The 24,268-nt window shown below is 44.2% G+C and overlaps 1 protein-coding gene and 1 long non-coding RNA gene across 2 annotated transcripts in view; one reads left to right on the plus strand and one right to left on the minus strand.

Annotated features, from left to right (window-relative positions):
- Nucleotides 1–22,751, plus strand: part of LOC120622979 (polycystin-1-like protein 2) — an 83,625-nt gene extending 60,874 nt beyond the window's left edge. The window contains exons 31-43 of the mRNA XM_039888823.1: nucleotides 1,382–1,610; nucleotides 4,179–4,383; nucleotides 4,838–4,931; nucleotides 7,809–7,949; nucleotides 9,445–9,630; nucleotides 10,549–10,876; nucleotides 12,693–12,826; nucleotides 13,748–13,875; nucleotides 16,224–16,384; nucleotides 19,363–19,573; nucleotides 21,071–21,172; nucleotides 21,688–21,819; nucleotides 22,469–22,751. Of these exons, the coding sequence (XP_039744757.1) occupies nucleotides 1,382–1,610; nucleotides 4,179–4,383; nucleotides 4,838–4,931; nucleotides 7,809–7,949; nucleotides 9,445–9,630; nucleotides 10,549–10,876; nucleotides 12,693–12,826; nucleotides 13,748–13,875; nucleotides 16,224–16,384; nucleotides 19,363–19,573; nucleotides 21,071–21,172; nucleotides 21,688–21,819; nucleotides 22,469–22,630 (2,213 nt within the window). The 3' untranslated portion in view covers nucleotides 22,631–22,751. The remainder of the gene's footprint in view (nucleotides 1–1,381; nucleotides 1,611–4,178; nucleotides 4,384–4,837; nucleotides 4,932–7,808; nucleotides 7,950–9,444; nucleotides 9,631–10,548; nucleotides 10,877–12,692; nucleotides 12,827–13,747; nucleotides 13,876–16,223; nucleotides 16,385–19,362; nucleotides 19,574–21,070; nucleotides 21,173–21,687; nucleotides 21,820–22,468) is intronic.
- LOC120622980 (uncharacterized) overlaps nucleotides 1–24,268 on the minus strand; it is a 101,857-nt gene that overhangs the window by 60,605 nt on the left and 16,984 nt on the right. The gene's annotated exons all lie outside the window — the stretch shown is intronic.

Below are 24,268 nucleotides of genomic sequence, written 5' to 3' on the forward strand. Positions count from 1 at the left end.
CATGGGCCTTAGAACATGGACTGTGGTGTCAACCCAACCCTGGGGCTCTCCCAGCTGCAGTAACAGCTGTGCAACTTTGGACAAGTTCCTTGTCTTCTCTGAGACTTAGTTTCCTCTCCTATAAAATGGAAGTATTGATCTACCTAGCTCTTTAGCTTTTTATGAGAACTGAATGAGATCATAAGACACAGGAAACACTTAGACTGCAGCCTGACACAAAGCAGGAATTTAGTAAGTGGTGTTATGATTAGGAGTGATGGCGTCTTCCAGAAACACTGCCAGAGTGCTTGCAACAGGAAGGCTGTCGATGCTGGAACCTTTAGCTGCAGCTTCAATGAGGGAGGCCCAGGTTAGGAGGGTTTGTTTAGGAGGAGGCTTGAGTCAGAGGGATGAGGAGCTGATGCTGCCCTAGGCCTTTACCAACATCTCTTCTGAGAAGGGCCATAGCCTTCTCTACACACCTGTTATTTTCTCATTCACTTCTCACTGCTGACTGAGTAAAGATCATGGGGCGGAGATGCTTCAAGGCCCTTATCATCCCAGCAGAATATGTCCCTGGGTGCCAGCCTCCCAGCTCAGGGTTGAGGGACCCAGGCCTGGTTCCACCTGGTGAGGTCATTTCCCTTAGAACACACAGGGGATAATGGAAATGTTCAAATTCTTTTTTTTCTTTCAATAAATACATATTACCTCTAATACAAAACAAACCAAAAAAGAATTTTTTTTTTTAAATTAGGAAGCTGAAATTTGAACAAAACAACTGTAGAAAAATATTCCAGAGATAATTGGGGGGAAACTTGGCCACTGACTCGATATTTGATGCTATTAAGGGATTATTGTTAATAATTTTAAAGACTGATAACTACATCCTGGTTTTGTTTTTTAAAAAAGACCTTATCTTCTATAGAAGCATATTACAATTTTAGTAATTAAAAAGAGTTAAAGAGATTAAGACTGATCATCTTTGGTACCAGGCAAACTGGGTTCAATTCAAATCCTGTGTACATTAAAATATTTGCAAATGAGATAACACTATGTCTGGGATTTGTTTTAAGTTACTCCAGGAAAAAAAGAAATTGAAGGGCTGAGTGAAACAAGATTGGCAAAATGTTGGTAATTGCTACAGAAGGGTGATAAGTATATTATTCTCTTCTATGTGTAAGGAAATCTAAAAAATGTCCTTTAAAAGTGCTAAAAGGGGAACATCGAAATCCTAACTGGCCAAGGAAGCCTAATCCCTTACCCCATCTTTCTGAACCTCAGATTTCTCATGGCTTGGCACACAGTAAGTGCCAGATACTAACACTACTGTTTTTATTGAAGGCAGTATTGCTCTGTCACTCAGCATCAGCTGATGTTCTTTCTCTTCCTTGTCCTCCAGAAAAAATGCAGCTCCTGACACCCGAGGTAGGCCCAAGTAACCCTCGGAAGGACAGTGTCTACAGGCAGTGTCTTTACCTTCAGCTGGAGCATGTGGAGCAAGAGCTGCGGCTGGTGGGGCCTCGAGGCTTCCCCCAGCGCCAGAGCCATGCCAGGGCCCTCAGGCAGCTGCAGACTCTGAAGGGCTACCTTGCAGGACAACTGGGCACCCCACCTCCAGCACATATCAGGTAATCCACTCCCCGCGTACTGAGTGGGCACCTGCACCCCCAGTCTGGGGCCTGTGGGAAGAGGGCCTCTCAGGCAACTCTGGAAGGATGCTCACCCAGATCCCCCCAGGCAGAAACGATTCAGGATTCCAGTACAGAGTCTGGGAGTGGGGCTTTGAACAAGAAGGTAGTTATAGCCTTTTGTATAGCCTTTCGCAGTTTATAATCATTTTAAAGTGGAATGTTTCCTAGCTGTGCGCCCTTGAACAAGTCCTTCAACCTTTCTGAGCTGCAGTTTCCTCATCTGTAAAATGGAAATGAGAATGCCTATCTCCTGATTCAAACTTAAAACAAAATATATTTTTTAAGATAACCAGTGAAATTTGTGTCAGGGAGAAAAAGTTTTCCTCTACTCTTCAAGATTCTTCTGGCTGGTCTAAATAATCAAATTGACATGAGACAGTTTAGCAGGGGAAAAACAAATTAAAGTTTAAAAACATGTATATCTCCTGTAAACATGGGGAAAAACAAAAACGTAAACAAAACTGAGTAAATCACCAAAATGCGGAAGCCACCACCTTCAGCTAAACACAAAAGATGTTGGGAGTCGGGAGTCAGCTATGGAGGTTACCAGGAAAGCACAGTAAATAAATGTAAGGTTGTTATGCAGATTTAAGTCCAGGCCTTCTCCACTGATAAGTTTCTAGAGATTTAGACATCCTGATACACTGAGAAAAACACCCTTGCAAATTAAGATTTCCTTTATAAGTATAAATGTCCTTTTACAGAGGGTAACCTCTACTTGGTTTTCAGAGTTTCTCCCTTGTCTGTTGTTTCTTAGAAATAACCATCCTAAAATAATCAATATCCTCAAAGAGGCATATTTTGGGGTAGCAAACTCTGCTCCCCTTCATTTGAATACAGACAAGTTATTAGATGACATTAAGGAATTATTGTTAATTTTGTCAGGTACAACAATGCTACTATAATTCAGTAAGAAAATGACATTTTTGAGAAATATCCTGAAGTAATTTGAGATAATTTTAAACTATGTCTGGAATTTATTTTTAATAGCCCAGCAAAAAAGAAAAAAGAAGGTGGGGATAGATTAAATAACTATGACAAGGAGGTGATAGTTGTTGAAACTGGCTGATGGGGGTTCCTTGTGCTCGCTGATTCTTGTATGATGACTTTTCATTATAAAAATTTCTAAAAAATTATATAGTACCAGCCTTCGAGAATTGTCATGAGGAATAACAGCAAATCTGTGTGACTTACCACTGGGGACTGGCTCCTAATAAGCACTGAAATGTGCTTATTAAGTGTGACCTCAATAGAATATATGTTACCAAAACAAAAGGGGATTCATTTGCCTGCACTTGTCAAAGCCAAAAGAGATAGGAACAGGGATTTGCAGCAAAGAAAATAGAGGTTTATTTAAGGAAATGGCGCCAAGCCCAGAGACACAGGTGAGCTAGTGCTCAAAGACCTGGCTCCCCCAATTGCCTCTAGGGGATAGAGATTATATAGCGGAAAACTCATTAGCTATGATAGCTAAGAGAGCTGGGGTCCTAGGCTCTAATGATTGGTCAGGGCTAGGGTAGGAGGCAGTCAATCCTAGCATTAAGTCCTGATGTTAGCCAGGGTGTCATTCTGCCTGGTTTCAAAGGGATGTAGCCAGCAGGGTCGTTCTGCTTTCATGGGTTTGGAGGTGAAACACAACTGAGGTAAAGATGTTATCTTCAGTTTGACCTAAACTGTTTCTGTGGTCAACAGACCTGAGGCTTTGTTCCTAAGACTGTTTGATGCTAACATAAGGGCTTAATGATGAGGGGAGTGGTTGTGCCATTTGTGCAAGGTGGAATCATAAGGAAAGAAAAGAAACAAGTATGAGGCCAGTTTGAATCAAGGAGAAAGAGAAGAAAAAAAAAGTCATTTTAAAGAAGAGAAGATTTTCACAATCACATAGACATAGTTAACCTAAAAATATTTAGGCAACAAGCCTTTATTTGACATCCAAAAGAATAACTATTTGGGAAGAACTAATTCAGAGAGAAAGCCAAATAGTGTTCTGATTAGGAGATGCCAGAAAGGAGTATTTATGAGAAAGGGAAGGGGAATAGTAGGAAGGAATTTCTATGGTCGTTAATAAGCTAAAGAAAGCATTTCTATAGATGCAAGTAAACTAAAATAGTGATGCTAATTCTAAAGAATGTCTTTAATTTTCATGCCAGTAGCCATGTCTGCTTTTCTTTTAGTTTTGCAAATGGTTGTTTGGAATAGTGTTGCTTTAGGCCCAGTCCAAAGGTTATTTGCCCTGTTTTAACTTTCCAAAGGGTTGAGGAATATGATGTGCAAGGCAGTTCCTCTGACTCCATTTTAAAGTGGCTGTGTTTACATTAATTTTTACAATCTATATACTGCATAGAATACAGAATAGCCCTTTGCAGCAGGTAGAAGACAGAGGAGAAAACTGAGGGTCTGAGATGTCAAGGAGCTTGGCTAAGGTCAGGTAGCTGATGGGGTAGAGTGGGATTTGAATTTGAGCCCGGCGAGTATCATCCTGACTATATCCACTTTCCATTGCAGCCCCACGAGAATAAACAAGCCCCCTTGCGGCCTGCCCTGGTGGTGTGTTCTGGTGGGCTGGCTCCTGGTGGCAGCCACCAGTGGTGTGGCGGGCTTCTTCACCATGCTCTACGGCCTGCACTATGGGCGGGCAAGCTCTCTCAAGTGGCTCATCTCCATGGCTGTCTCCTTCGTGGAGAGTGTGTTTGTTACCCAGCCCCTGAAGGTCAGAACCCCTTTGTGGCTGCCCTTCTCCCCTCTGCCCACACTTTGCCTTCTGCCAGCTGCCCTGTCCTTACTTCATCTGTTCCTTCATCTATTCATTAAACAAACCTATGTGGAGTACCACTTCTATGCAGGTCCTGGGGCAGGAACAATAATGAAGATAAGCACAATAATTCAAGCTCTGGGACATTCACTCAGGGTATGACAGAAGCAGGGTGAGCTCAAGGATTTGTGCATCTCTCTGTCTGGTTGGTAGCCAGATGCATGCAAGCTCTGGCCCTCACCCTTCATAACTTCGTCCCCTCTATGCAAAGGATGAGCTAGTTCCCACCTGACTTCCCCCGAGTGTGGCTCCTGCACCCAGAACACAAATGTGGCCCTGACCCCGCCTCCTCTCAGACCAGGAGTTGATGGTTTCCAACTTGGACTTGGGGTCCACGGTGGGTATTTTTCAGGTGCTGGGCTTCGCCGCCTTCTTTGCACTGGTCTTAAAGAGAGTGGAGGACGAGGAGGAGCCTATTGTCCCTCTCCTGAGACATCTGTCCAGTCAGGTAATGGTGCACAGATAGAAGCAGGGGCCTGGAACATGATGAAGCTAAGAAAGCCCTAGAGAGCTCAGCCACTGGGGTGGTTGAGTATGGTCCTGCCCTAACCTTCAGAGCTTCACTCCTCATCAGCCCTTCACCCTAGATTGGTGAATCGCCCCCAAACTATCCAGAAACAAGTGACTCCTTCATTTTCTCTTGAGTAACCTTGTTCCTTCTCTACCTGGGCCTTTCTCTCTGACACCCACGCATGACCCCTAGGCCAGAAAAGGCACCTTGGGGCCCATGCTCTGCACTGGCCATCATTCTCTGTGTAATCCCAATCAAGTAGCTTTCTTCTCTATGGCTCAGGTCCCTAATCTTTAGATTGAAAACCAAAAAAGAGCAAGCTTGAGGATAGGCTGCAAAGAGTCACTCTAAGTTAGAGTTCTAGAACAAGGGTCTGCAAACTATAGATGGGGGCCCAAATCGAACCCACCACCTGTTTTTGTAAACAGTTTTACTGGGACATAGCCACACTGAACCCTGTGGGAGGAGCCCATTGACTAACCTTCTTCCCTTCAACTAGATTTCTCGCTTCCCAACCAAAACTCCTGAGGGCGCTAACAATAAAAAAAAAATTTAAAAACGAAAAAGCAAATAGAACAGAATCAATACTCTAATAATCTATGCAGAGATCTTGACTTTCGGGAAAAATAAAATAGGACTAACAAAAGCCCATGGGGTAACCACACTGCATAACTACATCATTCTTCAGTGTGGTTACCCCAACATGAACCTGTATTCTTCCACTCTGGATTAGGGTTTTGGCTCTGCAGATTCAAAAGGTCCATTAAAATCTTCTTCCCAACACAAAAGAGTAATTTTTCTCCAAGGAGAGGCTAGTGTCCTGACTAATTAAATATTCACGAAGTCATTCCTTCAGTAATTATTCAGGGAGTACTTACTGTGTGCAAGGCAGTGAGATAGCTTGGGGACACAATTTACATGAAATCCACTCATAAATACATAATTCATTGATTTTAGTACATTTATAGAGTTGTAAAACCATCCCCACAATTCGGATTTGGAATAGCTTCATCACCCCAGAAGGCTCCTTCTTGCTCATCTCAAGTCTATCTCAGCTCCCACCCCAGCCCCAAGCAACATAACACTGACTGAATGAAACAGGTTGCTGCCCTTGGAATAAACAGCCCATTTGGGGAGACACATAAATAAGTAAATGCACAAGTAGATATATAACTGTAAACTGTATTGAGAACTGGGTGTGGGAGAATAAGAGAGTACAGGCATCTCTATTGAGATGGTACCTAAACTGGCTCCTGGAGGATGAGGGAAGGGAGGGATTGTAAACTGGGCATGTGCAAAGGCCCTGAGGAGGGACACAACTTGTCATTTTACAACAATTATTGACAGTGTGGCTGAAGCATGGGGAATTGGAGAGAGAAAGGTTCAGTTTGAGGGCTAAGGGTGGGTAGGAAACAGGTTATGCAGGGCCTTATAGGACCTGGGTCAATGCTAGGGTTCTGGAGTATTTTAAATAGGAGAAGAACATGGTCTGTTTGTGTTTTTAGAAATATTATAGTGGCTGCTCTTGGAAATCAGAGGTATTAGGTCAAAAGTGGAAGTGGGGAGGGCAGTAGGAAGAATATAGCAATGGTCCAGACAAGAAATGACATGTGCTAGTAGTGGGAGTAGACAGAAGGACATAGATCCAAAAGATACTTGGGTCAATATACCCCTACCAGAATAGCTAAAGTGAAGAATAATGATAACACTAAATATTGACAAGGAATATTGATATGTTGCTGGTGGGAATGTAAAATGGTTTGGCCACTCTGGAAAACAGTTTGGCAGTTCCTTTCAAATCTAAAAACTAACTTACCGTATACCCGAGCAAGTTGCACTCTTGGACATTTATCTCGTAGTAATTAAGATTTATTTTAACTCAGAAACTTGTATAGAAATGTTCATAGCAGCTTAATTTGAAACAGCCAAAAGATATTTGGCCACTCCTAGGAATCTACCCACAAGAAATGAAAATATGTCCATGCAAACATTTGCACCTGAATGTTCATAGCAGCATTATTCATAACAGCCCAAACTAGAAACAATCTAAATGTCCCTTAATGGGTGAATGGATAAACAAAAGGTAGTATATCCAGTAAAAAGGAACTAACTACTAATGTACACAACAACAAGGATGAACTCTAAAACATGCTAATTGAAAGATCCCAGATCCAAAAATCTATGTATATATGATTCCATTTATATGAAATATCCAGAAAAGAAAGATCCACTGAGACAAAAAGCAAATTAATGGGGCTGAGGATGGGAATAGAGTGCAAGTGTGGACTGAATTCAATGGGATACAAGGGAACTTTTTGGGGTGATGAAAATGTTCAAAACTGGGTTATTTTAAATTTACTATAAATTTACTAAAATTATTGAGTTGTAGACTTCCGATAGGTAAATTTATGAAAATTATAACTCAATAAAGTGGTTTGACAAAGAAGATACTGGAATTAGACACGACAGGACTTTGAAACATTAGTTACCCTCATTCTTCCATCCATTAAAATTTTGGAAGCACTGGGATCCACCTTAGAGTTTGGGAACCCAAGGAAGGCAGTATTCAGGAGTCAGTAACAATTCAGGGAGCCGACGGCATTTGTGTATTCAGTACAAGGAGAATTCTCCAGATAGAGAAGAAGGGACAGAATTCTGGGCACTGGGATAGCATGAGCAGAGCACGGAGGGCAGCAATGGGAAATGGCTCCCATAGAGGAGGAATGGTGGACCCTGATTGAACCTGGTTGCAAATGGAAAGTCTGGTTCCACTGCCCATTTTGGGGGCTGTCCTAGTATCTTCTTGCTTTCACAGACCCCTCTTCCTTGTTCCGAGTACGAAGAAATAGTAGAAAGGATATCTACCAGCCACCTCTGGCCGCCAACATTGAGAAGATGAAAACCACCCAACTCAAGGAACAGAAAGCGTTTGCCCTTATTCGAGAAATCTTCGGTAGGCAGCTGAGATTACCAACAAGTGATCTTCTCATTTGCTGGTTCTCAACACACTTGAATAGACACTGTGTAACGTTTCATGAGCCCCAAACAGCTTCTTAGACATTTTCCCTAGATATCAACTCACCCCAGCTTTTTCCCTATACTTAAAATCATTCAGTGGCCCTTCATGGCCCTTAGGATAAAGTCCAAACTCCGTACTGTGACTCCACACCAGGTCACCTCTCTTAGCCCCTTGTGCCCAGTGCCCATTCTGCAGCTCCTGGGACACCATGCCCACTCCTGAACCCAGGCCTTCACCTAGGCTGTTCCATCTAATCTGCTGAAATGTGCTCATTTCACCTCCCCACCTTTTCTTCTGGATAAGTCCTCTTATTCTTTCATTCTCAGCCCAAAGGCTGTGTTTGCAGACAGGCTTCCCTTGGCCCTCTGGCTGGGAGCTTTCAAGCCTCAGTGTGTGTTTTGGTCTACGTTCCCCACAAAGAGATCTGGGTACAAGTAGCTGGTTTGGGAGGTGATCCTGGGAAGCATTTATAGGACAGGGAAAAGTGTAGGGGGAGAGAAGGAAGCCAATGGAAAGTGTCATGATGAGTGGGTTCCACGGGGGCAACAGGGGCTCAGTACTGCTAGGGGCTTTGAGGGGAGCATGTAGTACACACTCTCAAGTTGTCACCCACCAGGTCACTGCTGAAGGCTGCTCCCCAGGAGGGAACTGACCCTGCAGCACTCCTAGCCTTCTCTCCCACTGGTGAAGCATGATCATGGCCAAAGCAAAGAGCCATGGGGCTTGTGCAGGAAGAGTAGCGTGTGCAGAATGAAGAGGGCCAAGGGGTGGGGCACAGCCCTGAGAAGTCATCCTGGGAAGGGGTTTCCAGAATGCAGATTCCCAGGCTATGACCCGGAGATTCTGGTTCAGTAGGACACTAATTCTGGCCTCCTAAACTAAATCTTTGTATCTTTTAGATCCTTACATCACACTCACCTATCTCCTACAAGACAGGTGAGCTCCATGAGGGCACGGAACACATCTGTCATCTTCACTGCTCCATCCTCCACATTACAACATGGCAGATGCCCCATTAAAAAAAAATTATTTAAGAAACACTTACATAGCATGAACTCTGTGCAGGCACTATTTTAAGTACTTTGTAAATATTAACTTGTTGACTTCCTCATCATAACTGTGTAATAAAATTATTATCTCCCTTTTACACATGAGGAGAGTGAGGTACAGAGAGATTAAGTCACTTGCAAAGAGCACATGGATAGGAAGTAGCAGAGCCAGGATTTGAACCTAGGCAGGAGGCTCATGGTCTGTGAACTCTGCTCCTTTCTGCTGCCTCTATAAGGATCAATTCCATTGTTACTAGAGGGCCAAGTAGTTCATCTACAAGACATCGACAGTTCTGAGCCCATGTGCCATTCCATTTCTTGCCATGGGCTTGTGGAAGTTAGGGACCCAGCCTAACCAGGGGCTGTGCCTCCTTTCACAGCATACCTGGGTTTCCTGTGGATGCTGCTGCTGGTGGCCTATGGGCAGAGGGACCCCAGCGCCTACCACTTCAACAGACACCTCCAGCATAGCTTCACCCAAGGCTTTTCAGCCATCCTGAGCTTCCAGGAATTCTTCACATGGGCCAACACCACCCTCATAAGCAACCTATACAGTCATCACTCAGGTACTGTCCCCCTGCCCTGGAATGTGTGTCAGCCCCCTGATGCACCTTTCTTTCTAGGAACAGGTGTGGGTCACTGTCAACATCAGCCTCATAGAGAACCAATAATCATAGAACCATATGCTTTAATAGAGAGACCCTCAGAAGACTGTGTGTGCAGGGGCCCTACTCCTCCTTTGATGCAGAGTGGAGAACTTCCTAAATGAGAATAGCTGAGTATGAATCAGCTAGGCAGGAACAGTGTATCAGGCAGAGGGACATGAAAAAAGATAAGCCTGAAACACCATGGCATGTTCTTGGAACTACAAAGTATTGAGTGTGGCTCCAGTGTGGGTAGAAGTTCACTACCAGTGAGAAGCAAAGCAGAGGAGAGAAATGGAGGTCCAATCATGAAAGTTGTATTTTATGCTCAAGGAAATGAGGAGCTATTGATGGTTTCTACATGAGGGAGTAACATAATCAAATTTGTAGTATAATCAAACTTTCAGAAGAATCATTCTGGAAACATGGAAGTTGGAGTAGAAGGTGGGTAAGTTAGTATGCTGGGGATAAGTAATAGGGCTGATACAGAGATGAGGGTGATGGAGAGATGGGAATAGATGTAGACACCATCAAAGAGGTAGAATTGATGACCTTGTTGACCATTAGGATGTGGGTATTGAGGGAAAGGGCACAGATGGTTTCCAAGTTGGTGACTTGGTGGTGGAAGTGCCATTCTCTAAGAGAAATTATGCAGGAAGTAAACCAGGTCTAGGGTGGGGAGACAGTGATGAATGTAGCCTATGGTTGGCCATGAACTCCTCTTAGCTATCTCTACAATGCATACACAGAAGAAATTCACATTAACACCCAGGCCAGGGAGCTTGGAATGTGTGAAGGTGATTAGCTTGCTAGATTTAACCATCTATTTCTGATCTTCAGGCTTCATCACTGATGGGAATTCCAAGCTGGTTGGCAGCGCCCAAGTTCGCCAAGTGAGAGTCCGGGAAAGCTCCTGCCTTCTTGCCCCACAGCTGCAGACTTCTCTCAACAGGTGCCATGCACCATATTCCCTGGATGTTGAAGATCTGTCAGACTATGGAGAAGGCTGGAATGCCTCCAACCTCAATAGCAGCAATGGCTTCTCCCAGGCTTGGCAGTACCAGAGCCAGAGCCAGCGCCGAGGGTATCCCATCTGGGGCAAACTCACTGTGTACCAGGGAGGAGGTTATGTAGTTCCCTTGGGGACTAATCACCAAAGCGCATCAAGGTAAGGCTGACTTGATTCATATACAGCAAAGGAAAGACATTTGCTAGAGTCCAGATCTGATTGACTAGTGCAGGCTTCAAAACAAAGCTGAGCCAAGCTCATTCATGTCATTATGGGGGATTTAGAATCATTCAGGTCATATTTTCAGGCCCCTGGAAACTACAGTCTCAGAGTTGGAAGAGAAGTCCCTCTTCAGCATTCTTAGCCAGGTGATCTCAGTCTGGTGGCCTCTGCTAGAGCCAGTGCAGGGATAGGATGCTCACACTCACCAGGCAAAAAAACTGCCCACCAGGCAAGTAAGAAGTGGTTAAAGCTTAACCTTACCAAGAATCATGCAGTTTCTGAGGCTTACCCTACCTGTAGCTAATGAGCCGGCCTGTTACCATTTGATGGATATTGGCAGAAGACATGAGATTCCTGGGTTAGAGACAGAGGACTTTATAACAGTAAAAGCAGTAGCAGAGCTTCACAAAAGTGTGAGTCAGTTCCCCATCAAGGGCCATGATAGATACTTGCATGTGCAGTGCATTGTAGGACCAAAGAGGAAGCCTTCACTGGTTTTATAGTGGCAGAAGACTGTCCAAAGGAAGATTCCGCCTCACTCCTCAAGGTTGCCTGCTGCAAACACAGCTCTGAGACATGACCTAAATGAAGCCTGGCCAGGACCTGGCATTTCTGGAACATCCAGCACAGGGACACTCAGAGCCCATGCAGACTGCTCCCCCAGCACACTCTAGAGTCAGAGAGCCCTGGGTTTGAAATCCTGGCACTGCTCTTGTTAGCTGTGTAGCGCCAGGCAAGTTAGATCATGTGAACTCCAGTCTCTGCCAATGTATTATTGTAACACTGAGGTTGTTTATGATGGCAGGGCCCTGACCCGGCCTAAAAAACAAACTCCCAAGAGAACAACTGACAAGGGTCCCCTGGGGTTAAGGACAGGATAGAAATAGTCTATTTCAGAACAAGGTCTTTTCCTGCCACTTGGAATAACTGATATTCTCCACCTGCTCAATATACCAAGCAGGTTGCAGAGCCATGGGAACAGGGCATATTTTAAAATGGCCCATTATTATTGCTCTAAGTAATAACAGCTATCATTACTACACACACACACACACACACACACACACACCACCTTTTATTCTGACGTCCCCACTCTTCACCCAGCAAATCCTGAGGCGCTGCTGTTAACACCACTGTAGCTGAGGAAACCGAGGCCTGGAGAAGTTATTAGCTTGCTCACAAGGCAGGATTTGAAACCAGGTCCCTCCGGTATATACTCTTTCCACCACACCAGCAAGCAGATCTCTAAGAACTGGTCTCTTGTGAGTTGTCAGCCCAAGAGGGACCTCAGCAGTTGCAGCTGCTGTTTGCCAAAGCCTCTGATATTTTATGTGGCTTCTCTAACACCATGGCCCTCAAACTTTAAATAGCATCAAAATCCCCTGGAATGCTCATCAAAGAATAAATTGCCAGGCCCCACTCCCGGTGTTTCTGATTGAGGAGAGCAGGGCAGGGCCTGAGAATCTGCATGGATGACAAGTTTCCAGATAATGCCAATGCTGCTGGTCTGGGGACCCCACTTTGAGAACCTCTGCTCTAAAGGCCAGGAGACCATAGGTACCAAGATGTTGCACCATGGGATGGGAAACTGTGACCACTCCCAGGAGCAGCCAGCCCCAAGGCCCTGTGGCCCAGGGAGCTGAACAGAGGCAGAGAGAGAAGTTTTTCAACAGGAAGCCCTGGCTTCCTCCTGGCTAAGGGGACAAGGAGCCACTTCCGATACAAAGAGTCCTAAATGCCCTTCTTCCCACAGAATTCTCCAGTATCTCTTTGACAACACCTGGCTGGACAGCTTGACCAGAGCTGTGTTTGTGGAATTCACTGTCTACAACGCCAATGTCAACCTGTTCTGCATCATCACTCTGACCCTGGAGACCAGCGCTCTGGGTGGGCACTTGTCTGTAAACCCATCTGCAGTATTCTGGAAGAAAAACACCCCTCCCCACCCTCTGGGCTGGGGTCCAGCTGCCCCAGGGCCAGAGTTCTAGGGCAAATGGTTGTTTGGGAAATTAGGGAAGTCAGTCTTGGTTCTCCCTGGACACCCAAAAGCAAGGTTTCAGGCCTGCTCCAGCCTTATTCCTACTGCCCCTACCCCTTCTCTCTAGCCTTGTTTCCCAAGTTATCCTAAAACCCAGTTGGAGTCTGAAGGCAATTCATAACCCTGACCTTCCCACTCCCTATATGGGGATGGGGTGGGGATTGGGGTTAAAGCAGTGAGGGGCTGGGGAGTGGATGATCTGATAACAATATCTAAAACTTGTACCTCAATCTACAGTGTAAAGTACATTTTACATCATAATCCAACACACACACAAATACACACACAGAGACAAAAACTTCAAAAGTAGTATTTCCTTTAACTACATTTGATACACTCTGATATTTTGCATCCTATTCTATTTTTCCTCATTCTCCTATCTTCCACCTTCTCTTAATGCTAATCATAATTTCTTGAAAATACTGACCTAAGGCCTCTTCAGCTAATAACCAATTTGCCTGAAATTCAATAACTCTCTTTAAAAATGAAACTTTAAAAAATATATGTATTATTTTCTTTTTAAAAACATGTTTGTAGTTTTGTTTTAAATTTCAGAAGTGTGAAAAAGCATTTCGTTTTCATTGTATCAACTTCCATTATCACTCTACTGTCTGTGAGCCCGAAGGAGCTTTATCTTCTTTTCTGCCCCTGACCAGCCCTCAGAAGGGCTTGAGCTTGAGTCATCCTAATGATGACTTCCAATCAGAGGCAGTGACTCTCAGAGTGGATGGGGGTCCCGGGGAGTGAGAGGAACATACTCTGCTTCCCAGGAACCTTCTTTACGCGTGCAGACCTGCAGAGCTTGCGACTGTATCACTTCACTGATGGCTGGCACCCCTTCGTGGTGGCAGCAGAGGTCTTCTACCTCCTGTTCCTCTTCTACTACATGGTTGTGCAGGTAAGGGATGGACTTGTGGCTCCATGGTCAAGGGATGGAGATGGTGGTATGCCTGTTCCCTCTCTACCATTTCCCTCTTCCCTGGGGTGGGGTCTGAAGGAGGGGGAAGGAAAGGCTCTGCTTATCTGTCTGCCCTGGCAACTTTATGGGGTCCCTTCTACTGGTCCTGAGGACTGAGGTCAGGCACCTCAGAGGAACTAAGAACTCAGAGGGTGGTCCTTTCCGGGTGTGGAAAGGAGGGGAACAAGGCTCCAGTTTCTGCTGAACTGAGACTTTCCAGAAATGCTGGAGGTGGAGTTTATCCATACCCGGGGATTCTCTGAATTTAAAGTGTGGGGGTTCTTAGCACTTTTGTTCTCACCCATGGCCCCTGAGAATTAAAAAAAACAACCCCCTTGCTACCTTTACCACCGTGTTGCACAACGAAGGTACAGATGTTGATAATGTTGATGGTTTTAGGATGTTGGGAATACATCTAAAGCACATTATGTAACCTCACCCCTCCCTCCACCAAAAATGGAAGCCAGATACCTTAAAGGGGCATCTTAGCCTCCCCGCATCCCCTGCTCCAACAACCACAGCAACCACTTTAAAGTAAGAAAGATACTTGAGTGCTTTCTTTGAGGCAAGCGTTATGCTAAGAACTTTACATGGATTTTTCTCCTTTAACAACACCAGGAGAAAGGTCCTATTGATTCCATTTCGGAGTAGGAAGCTAAAGTCCAGAGATGTGAAGTAGTTTATCCAAGTTCAGAACTAAATCCCAAGGGTCTGACCCCTAATCTTGACACTCAACCCTTACATCACACCATCAGCTTCATAAATCAGGAACCTACACTGTCTCTGAGAATCACCAATTCAAACCTAACAGCCAAAAGTTATCAAATAGCAACTTAAGTCCTAGCATTTCTCTAAGAACATCAAAAGAAGCCCATTCACCACCCCTCAGCGAAGCTTCATTCCTTTTCTCTCGATTGCCCTCACACTGCCTGCAGCTGTTTCAAAAAGCCTGTCTCCAAAACCCTTAATTCTTTCTCAAAATTGTTTGAACAGTTTTAAAAATCTCCCCTTCACTCTATCCTTTTATAATAGAGACGAACTTAGCCTCTTACCAGCCAAAGAGGGTGGGTAAGGAAGGGAAATGGAACAGACACTAGAAGATTTTCTTGGGTGGAAGGGAAAAAAAGGGACAGGATGGAAACTGAAAACATGCACAAGATAATTCTTTTTGACCTGTGACACCTGTTAGGCAATAGAATTGAAAATGTCTCCTGCCAATCTAGGAAACCTCCACATAAAGGTAGAAAAAAAACCTCTTAAAATTATTTATTTTAAATTTTCGTAAATATATGTAACATAAAATTGACCATTTTAGCCATTTGAAAATGTACAGTTCAGTGGCATTAAGTACATTCACATCACCACCATCCATCTCCAGAACTTTTCTTCACTTGCAAAAGTGAAACTAGCCATTCAACAATAACTCCCACTTTCCCCCTAAAAGAACAATTTTTATTACTGAAAAAGCATTAAGGCAGAATGTGATATGCATCCCAGGCAATCCAATAAAGAGACTGAAAAGATAGGAATAAATCTCACCCTTGCATATGGCCAGGTAGACACAATTCATTACACATACATTCTTAAAATGAAGGCTAATTAATCCTTAAGAGGATTTACAGCACCATTTGTTCCACTAGTCTATCCTAAATTCACCTGGTAATTGAGGTGGCCACTTGAGTTTGCTAATTGCCTTTATCAAAAGATAAAATAAACTCTGTTTACAACAAGAGATAGTTTTGCAACTTGGAGCCAGGTGCCTGACCTTAGGCAACTACCCTCTTGAGGAAACCAGGAGACAGCCGTGCTATCTTACATGGTGATTACATTGCAAAGAGATGGCTCCCCGGTCCTTGAGAAAAATATTCCTGAGTTGTAAAACTGGCAAGAGGCTTGTTTAGCTTTTCAAAAGATTGGCATACATCTCAAACAGACACAGAAAGAATTCACAAGTTTTCTTAAGTAAATGCTCTATGGTTACAGGCTGTCTTTCCCCTTCCCCCTTTTTTTTGCATCAGAGAGTTAAATGTTTGTCTTATTAGATGCTGTATTTACTCATACACACCCCCAAATCTTGCAGCTTGGATTAATGACAGGAGCAGATGGGGAGAGGCCCACACAAAGTTGAGGGGAGGCCCCCAGACTCTGCACGTGGGGCCAGGGCTTCGCTAAGGATCCGGTAACACCCTCCCAGAGGGTCGTCCTGGGTGATCCCTCCCAGAGGGTCATCCCTTCGGGGGAGGGGAAAAAGGCACAGTTCTGCCCCCAGCCTTTGGCTCTTTTCCCAGGGCAAGCTCATTTGGAAGCAGAAGTGGTGCTATTTCCACAGCAAGTGGAACCTTCTGGAGCTGGCCATCATCCTGGCTAGTTGGAGTGCCCTGGCAGTGTTTGTGAAGAGGACCATCCTGGCAGAGAGGGACATCCAGGGATACAGGAAACGTAGGGAGGAGTAAGTGGCTCCGCTTCAGCCCCAGGTCCCACCATTGGCCCTGCCTCTTCCAGCTCTGTGTGGCTCAGGGGTCAAAGGAAGTTTTTAAAATCTTGTTGACCCTCAGAGGATCAAGGGTCAAAGAAATAATTATAGCTATCATTTAGATTCAGGTTTGTGTTCGGAAGCATATGCAATTGGAGAGGACTCCAAGACAAAATAGAACAGTATCTTTTGCAAATCTTACCAAAACACAGGACCCAGTGACATTCTGTTAAGATCCCTCCCAGCCTTTTGGGCAGGGTTTTTGAAAGCATTAGTGCTATCAACTTGCAACTGCTACCTTTAACCAAGTGTCCACTCTGTGCTGGGCAAGATGCACTACCTCATTATATCTTCATGAGAATGGTGGAGGTAAATGCTATCATTACCCCATTTTACAAATAAAGAACCTGAAACTCAGAGAGGTAATGTGACTTCCCCAAGGCCATACAGCTAAAAAGTGGCAGAGACGTAATTTAAACCCAGCTTGTGTGTCTCCAGGATCCCCATCCTCCCTTTGAACCATTGTTTCTTAACTCACTGATTTTACAGCTATAGCTAGCATTTCCTGAGTTATTGTTGGATGGTGTACACTGTCATAAAGACACTGCTTTAAAAGCATTATCTCATCTACTTTAACCTTCCTGAAACTTCTAAGATATATTATCATCATCCCTTTTTCAGATGAAGAAACTCAAAGAGGTTACGCTGTTTGTGCAAAGTCATACAGCAAGGAAATGCAAGGCCTAGGATTTGAACGCTGCACTCCTAATCTCCACTCTATAGACTGTTTCATCCATTCAATGAAGCTGCACTGAGTTCTTCTGTGTGCACACCCATGTTGCCACACCAGATATATGACAAAAACTCCACCCTCTGTAGAGGACCTCTTCCATAAAAATGTTTCAGTCTCAACTGAGTTCTTTGAGTTCAAAAATTATCAGAAATACTTTTATTTTTATTTAAGCTGATTTTAAATCTTATGCAGAATAGTTATTTTAAAAACTTAAAGATGTTTTAGCTCTTGAAGAGCTCTGCAAAAGATGACTCAGGAACCAAATCCAGCCCACCATCTGTTTTTGTAAATAAAGTTTTATTGGAACACTACCTCACTCACTCATTCCTTTATGGATTATCAATGGCTGCTTCCCTGCTACAACTGAGTTGAATTTTTGGCACATAAACTAGCCCACAAGCCTCAAATATGGCCCTTTATAGAAAAAATCTGTTGACTCCTGCTTAGAGAACAAAGTTTGAGTTCTAGGAAAGAGCTTGTTTTAGGTCATACATGACTGAGATCATTGACAGCCAGTGTGACTGTTGAACCATCACAGTCCTCACACTAGCCATGCTTATGATTCCTTACAATGATCTAAATATGTTTGATTCTTGACTTCCACACAGACTTGTTTCTTGCTTAGATGGATTTTAAAACAATTTTATAGCAAGAGAGTTCTCTTTTTACCTTGAGTATCAGAAAGCATAAAAGAAATCTGCCACTTTTGATAGAAACCTTAGTATGGTTAAGTTTGATATTACATGAAACCTTCAGTTAAATTGGATTAATCAAATAACCAAATTTTGTGTTTACTTCAGAAACTTGTAAATTTTGTTTTCTTGTTGGAATAGATAAACCACTTCACAGTCAGATCCTGAATGTTAAAAGAACTTTTTAAGACCAAATGATTTGCTTCATAGTCCCCCTTTAATCCAGTGGTCCTCAGGCCTGGCTCCCCAGCAGAATCACCCAGAGAGATGATCAAACCCTGATACCCAGGCCACATCCAATTTCTGGGGACAGAGCCCTGGCACCAGTATCTTTAATGTTCCCCTGGTTATTAATGTAGTGGAGGTTGAGAACTGTGCTCTAATTAGAGTTAACTGCCATCATAAAGGAGGGCTTACATTGTTATCTCCACATATGTGAACAATTAAATGGTATGAGAAAGGGTTAGGTATTTTAAAAGAGGCAGGAAAATGATGCTGCAAGAGCCAAAGGAGAAAGCAACCATCCATGCCAGCAGCCCAAGTCTGCTCAAAGAGGAGGAAGATTCTGGAAGGCAGGAGATTAGGTAGAAGGATGGCTTTCACTAGGACATTAGATATGTATATGAAATGCTTTTAGAAACTTGAGATTATATAATTTTGTTCTCTAACTTGCTCTTATCCATGTCAATAGATATATATCTATCCCATTTTTAATGACACATCAACATTAAGACTGAATTTAAAGCGTAAAGACATGAGGGGGAAATGAAGGGCAGGGTAGGATGGGAGGAACAACCTGGATTTTGGAATCAGACACACCTGAATTCCAACTGTCATTCTTCCACTACTAGTTATGCTACTAACTACATCCCTAGCCAACTCTCTGTCCTTATCTGTGAAATGGAGATAGAATACTGCCTCATCTAGTGGTCTTGAAAGTCAAATGACACAATGCGATTAAAGTTCATGAGGCCCTCACTCAGTAGGGCAACTGGATGGTACTTCCATCCTTCCTTCAAATGTAAGGGCAGTGGGTGCATTCACTCAGAGAGGAGGATATGGCGTTAGTGACCCCAAACTGGGAGGGGAGGCTCGCAGAACTCCCTCACCTCCATCCTCTTGACCCTGGGAGGATTTCTCCTTTGGCATTTTTCCACAGCTCTGCAGCCATTAACCAAGACTGCTAAGTAATGACTCCATGACCTAACTGCTGAGGCCCCATGACCACTTCACCATCATCATCATTCATCTCCATCACTCACCCCTCCATCACCATCATCATCATCATCACCATCTCATCATTATCTAGCTGGAGCAATAGGGACAGCTCTGTCTTTCAGACCTGTTTCAGGAAATGATGGCCTCTGAGATAAGTCTAATCCTGCATCCTGGGCCGAACTGAGCCTAGATGAGCTCTGGCTGACCTGCTCATGGTCTCTGAGACCCAATCTCCCTTCTTGGTCCCACAGAGTGATCAGTCTCAGCGAGACAGCAGCCGCTGATGCTGCCCTTGGCTACATCATTGCCTTCCTGGTACTCCTGTCCACTGTGAAGCTTTGGCATCTGCTCAGGTTGAACCCCAAAATGAACATGATAACATCAGCCCTGCGCCGTGCCTGGGGGGACATTTCAGGCTTTGTTATTGTCATCTTTATCATGCTTCTGGCTTACTCTATCGCGGTGAGTGACTCCTTGGGAAAACCTTCAGGGCCGGTGTCCTTGGAAGCAAAGGCTTCTCAGTGGTGGGGTGCTGGGAGTTAAGATTAGGAAGACCCTGGGAAACTATGGGAGATGGTGAATTGCCTAAGTCTGGGGCCTTTTAGCTGGGAGCTCATGAACTGGTCACTCCAAATGGTGAAGGCTGGAGATCTCAGTTGGGTAAGAGTGAGGAGGGCCACTACCTCCAATGAAGGATTCCTTTCTATATTCAGATCCTGCCTGGATATGCCAGTTCTCCTGACATCCCAATTGCTCAGAAATGCACAGTACTCCCTCTGTGTCAGGCGATGTGGAGATGAATTGTCTACTGTCTTTGAGCTGGGGCAGAGACAGGGAAGTAAGGATAGACATATCTGCAGGCCATGTCAATGCTTGACGCCCTACACATCACATATGAACTTAGTAGGGCCAGCCCCTTAACACTGAGAGCATTTTGTAAATCACATTTCTTTTGTGACTGAAAAAAATTTGAACTATCAACTTGTTTTTATCATCAAGTAATGTAAGAAAGAAAGACTCTCTGCCACATCCTGATCTTCATTAAATATGCCCCCATCTTCTTCTCTAAGTCTATGATTCCCATCATAACCCTGGCTCCCACTCCTCTGAGATCTTTCACCCAATCCTGACCACTCCCCACTCCAACTGCTTTCCCAGTTCTCACTCTGGTCCCATCCAGGCTCTCGCCTTACACTATTCCCCTGATCTCCATACCTTCTAGTAGATCATCTTATCCTAGTCCCCCCTCTATCTCTAACCCTGATGCTTTCCCTGTCCCTGTCACCTAAATTCTGACCCCTCTAACTCCATCCCAGACCCTACTCTATCTTTCTCTCTTGCCCTCAGAAATGGGGTGAGGTGCATTGATGGAAGGTATATGCTGAAAAGTTGGAGTCTGGTTCTGTTGAAAGTCCCCCAGCTGACCCCCTAATCTATGTGGATTTATTCATTCCTCTCTGTTTAGTGCACGGGCTTCAGGGACACTGCTGTGTCATCTGGGATTAGAAGTCACCAACTCAGAGTCCAGGGAGTGCTGGGCTTCCTTCTGACACAACAGCCCTGGCAAAATCTTTGAAGTGGGGGGTGCTGTGGTGAGGGGAAAATATGGTGGGGGAAGTCCTTGTCCAGGCAGAAGAAACCTGTTGTCCATCAACCCAACTCCCGTAGAGCAAAGATGATGGAGCCTCAGAGAGCTCAGTTTCATTACTGATTTTATAGTAGCCATTTGAGCGAACACAGTAGTGGTCTAGTGGTTGGTGGCTGAGTCCCAGAAGTGCACATGCCTCCCATACAAAACTGGGTGTGTATTCACACCAACTTGCATGCCTCTGTAGATACAGACGGCTTAGCAAGGCCAAGGATGTGGCTGACCCAGACCACTGACTTTAATGTCGAACAACAGGCTTTAGGGGGTTGCATAGTTTCTTTCCCTATTCATGAGGATTCTTTCCATAACAGTCAAACTTACTATTTGGTTGGAAACTCCGTTCCTACAAAACCCTCTTTGATGCAGCAGAAACGATGATCAGCCTTCAGCTAGGAATCTTTAACTATGAAGAGGTAATGGGGTGGGGTGGCGGGACATGGACATTGCCAATTGCACCAAGCTTTTATGAAAATTAGAAAAAGCACCCCCTTCAAGTGCTTCCCCAGTTGATGTCACCCCTTGCATCCATGGCCTGGCAAATAAATGATAACTATGAACAAAAAGGTTCCCCTTCCTCCAGGCAGACAGCCCCATACTCACTCACCCTGGGAACTCCAGCTCATAGAAGAATATCAGGTACTGGCTACTCGGGGGAAAGCTGTGCTGGGGGGTCCCTGCAAGAGAATGCTCTTGGCCTTAGACAGAAATGGTGCCCATATTTGGAAAGGGCAGCAGTGGGAAGTAGGGGCACAGCCCTTTCCCTCTCCTGGCAGCTCTTGAGAGCACTGCCCATACTGTCAGTCCCCAGGCAGAAAAAGATCTTTCTGCCTAGCTCTGAGGACAAGTTTTCCCTCTGAGGGTGCCTAATGGAAGAGGTGGCCTAAAGGATACAGGGCCCCAGGAATGATTCTGTCTTTCTTCCTGACAGGTCCTGGACTACAGCCCAGTGCTAGGCACCTTCTTAATTGGGTCCTGCATTATTTTCATGACATTTGTGGTGCTGAATCTATTTATCTCTGTTATCCTAGTGGCCTTCAATGAAGAGCAAAAATACTATCAGGTGAATGAATCCCTTTGGCCTATTCTTCAACAGTCATTGACCTTGACCTAGGAAGAAGCTGGCTGAGCAGCATTAGACCTTAGGGGAACTTAAGAGACCACTGTAGCGTATAGAGCGCAGGGCTGGCTTGGTGTTTGGGGATTGGCTGATTGGATATTTCTGGTCAATGGGGGCATTTATAGGGACACAAAAGCTATCTTAAGTTTTAGCTTGCTAACATGGCACTCCTGGCAGGAATGGCTCCATCTTAGGCCTAGAAATTTATTTAAACAAGTTGTATGACAACTTTGGTTTAAATTTTGAGAAACTGCCAAACTGTTTTCCAAATCAGCTGCGCCATTTCACATTCTCAGTAGCAAAGCATAAGGGGCTTTGTACATAAATTCCAAACCACATCTGATGGGGGTGGTGGAGGGATTCTGCCATTTTCATCAGAAGGGAAGAAGCAACCCCCTGAGGATAAAGGTGGGAGCACACACCCTTGGGAGTCCCTGAAGGAGGTGAATTCCAACACAAAAGCAACTCTAAACAATGAAGTGACTTTGGCAGAGACCAAGTTGGACAATAAAATCATGGTTTCCCATTAGAAAGAAAAGCCCCCAGTGAGTATGTTTCTAAATACACAGCATGGTTCTTTCTCCCTCTGCAGCTATCAGAGGAAGGAGAGATCGTCAATTTACTGCTGATGAAAATACTCAGTTTCCTAGGCATTAAATGTAAAACACAGGAACCTGCAAACAGTAGTGAGCAGCCTGAGTTGCTGTCAGAGGCCCGACATCCTCAACCTGCACCAGCTGTGCCCCAAGTTTAAGCTCTTCACCTACACACAATCATGTGTAGAGTAGTTAAAGACAAGAGCCTCGGACTTAAATTTAACAGTGATTCTGTAATCTCTCCAAGTCAATGTTTTTCTGTGTCCACAGATGTGTTACTGAGCCTGACAATTAAAAAACTAATAAAGTATGTATATATGCAGGTACAATTGCCACTACTGTGATAGACTGTTTGTTCAAATGTATTTTCTCCTAGAAATAAAACAAATATTGTCTGGAGTTTGAGGGAAAAAAATGTCCTCTACAGACTAATTATTTCATCTTCTTAGTTGGGAGTTGCCTTTGAATGATTCTAGTTCAGAGTTTCTCAAACTGTCTGAAAGATTCTAATGGATGTCATTTTGGTTTGCTAGGGCAGCCGAAACAATACCACAAACTAGGTAGCTTAAAACAATAGAAATTTATTGTCTCACAGTTCTGGAGGATAGAAGCCCCAAACCAAGGTGTCAGTAGAGCCATGCTCCCTTGGAAGGCCCTGCAGAGTAATCCTCTCTTTTAGCTTCTAGTGTTTGCCAGAAATTCTTGGCATTCCTTGGCTTGCAGATGCATCACTCTAATCTCTCTTTGCCATCATATGGCCTTCTTCCTAGTATTCTTTCTCTGTGTTTCTTTTCTTCTAAGGACACTAGTTACATTGGATTAAGGGCCCACCTTACTCCATTATAACTGCATCTTAATTACATCTGCAACTATACCTATTTCCATATTTGGTCATATTCTGAAGAACTTCAATGTATCTCTTTAGGGGTTACAATCCAACCCCCCAAAATGTTTCTGGATCAAATAAATGTGGGAAACACTAGATTATAAAGGTTATACAAGTTCTTTAGCATGGGAATTGTCAGAGCTTTTAATAAGCTAAATGTGTACTGTGAGTTTCCTGGGATGAGATGAGCATGAGCGACAAAGTATATAATGTTTCCCAAACTTCTTTCACCAAGGCATCTAATACTGCAGCATCTCAGTCAGGGCAAGTCTTCCTTACATGATACATTGGGAATTGTTGATCTACACCAGTGGTTCTCAACCTTAGCTGCATGCTAGAATCCCTAGACTTCTTCCCAATATCTCTGAGATAAAGTCAGAATATCATCATCAGAATATATCTGGGCTAGGATCGAGGTGTCAATATATTTCAAGCCCCCCAGATGATTCCAATGTATAGTCAGACTATGCTCTAAATTCTGAGAACCACAGATCTAGATAATAAAAGAGGAAATGTGTGGATAAGTACACATTCCCCCCCGCCCCCCCATGCAGGGGAAGGCCCTCACATATACTCTCCAGTTCACCCTGTTCCTCCTCACACACCCATTGCAGCATATACTCCAGGTTGCCTGCTCCTTGCTTTCCTCCTTGCTATCAGAATCTCAACTTTGTTCACGTAGCACCTACCCCTTCCCCACACGACTCCTGGGAAGGTTGACTCTGTAACCACCTCAAGGTAAACCTGATTTGTCTTAGTAATGGTGATCTACTTCCCCTGACAGTGAACAGTTTAGTGTGCACATGACCCAGTCTGGACAGTGAAAAATGAGAGGTCTCTAGGACACTTCTAGAAAAAGTCCGCTTGCTAATAAAAGAAACACATAGAGATGGGCTCTTCTGCTGCTGGA

The sequence above is a fragment of the Pteropus medius genome, unplaced genomic scaffold (genome assembly GCF_902729225.1).
Source record: "Pteropus medius unplaced genomic scaffold, Ma_sr-lr_union100, whole genome shotgun sequence".
Lineage (NCBI taxonomy): Eukaryota > Metazoa > Chordata > Mammalia > Chiroptera > Pteropodidae > Pteropus > Pteropus medius.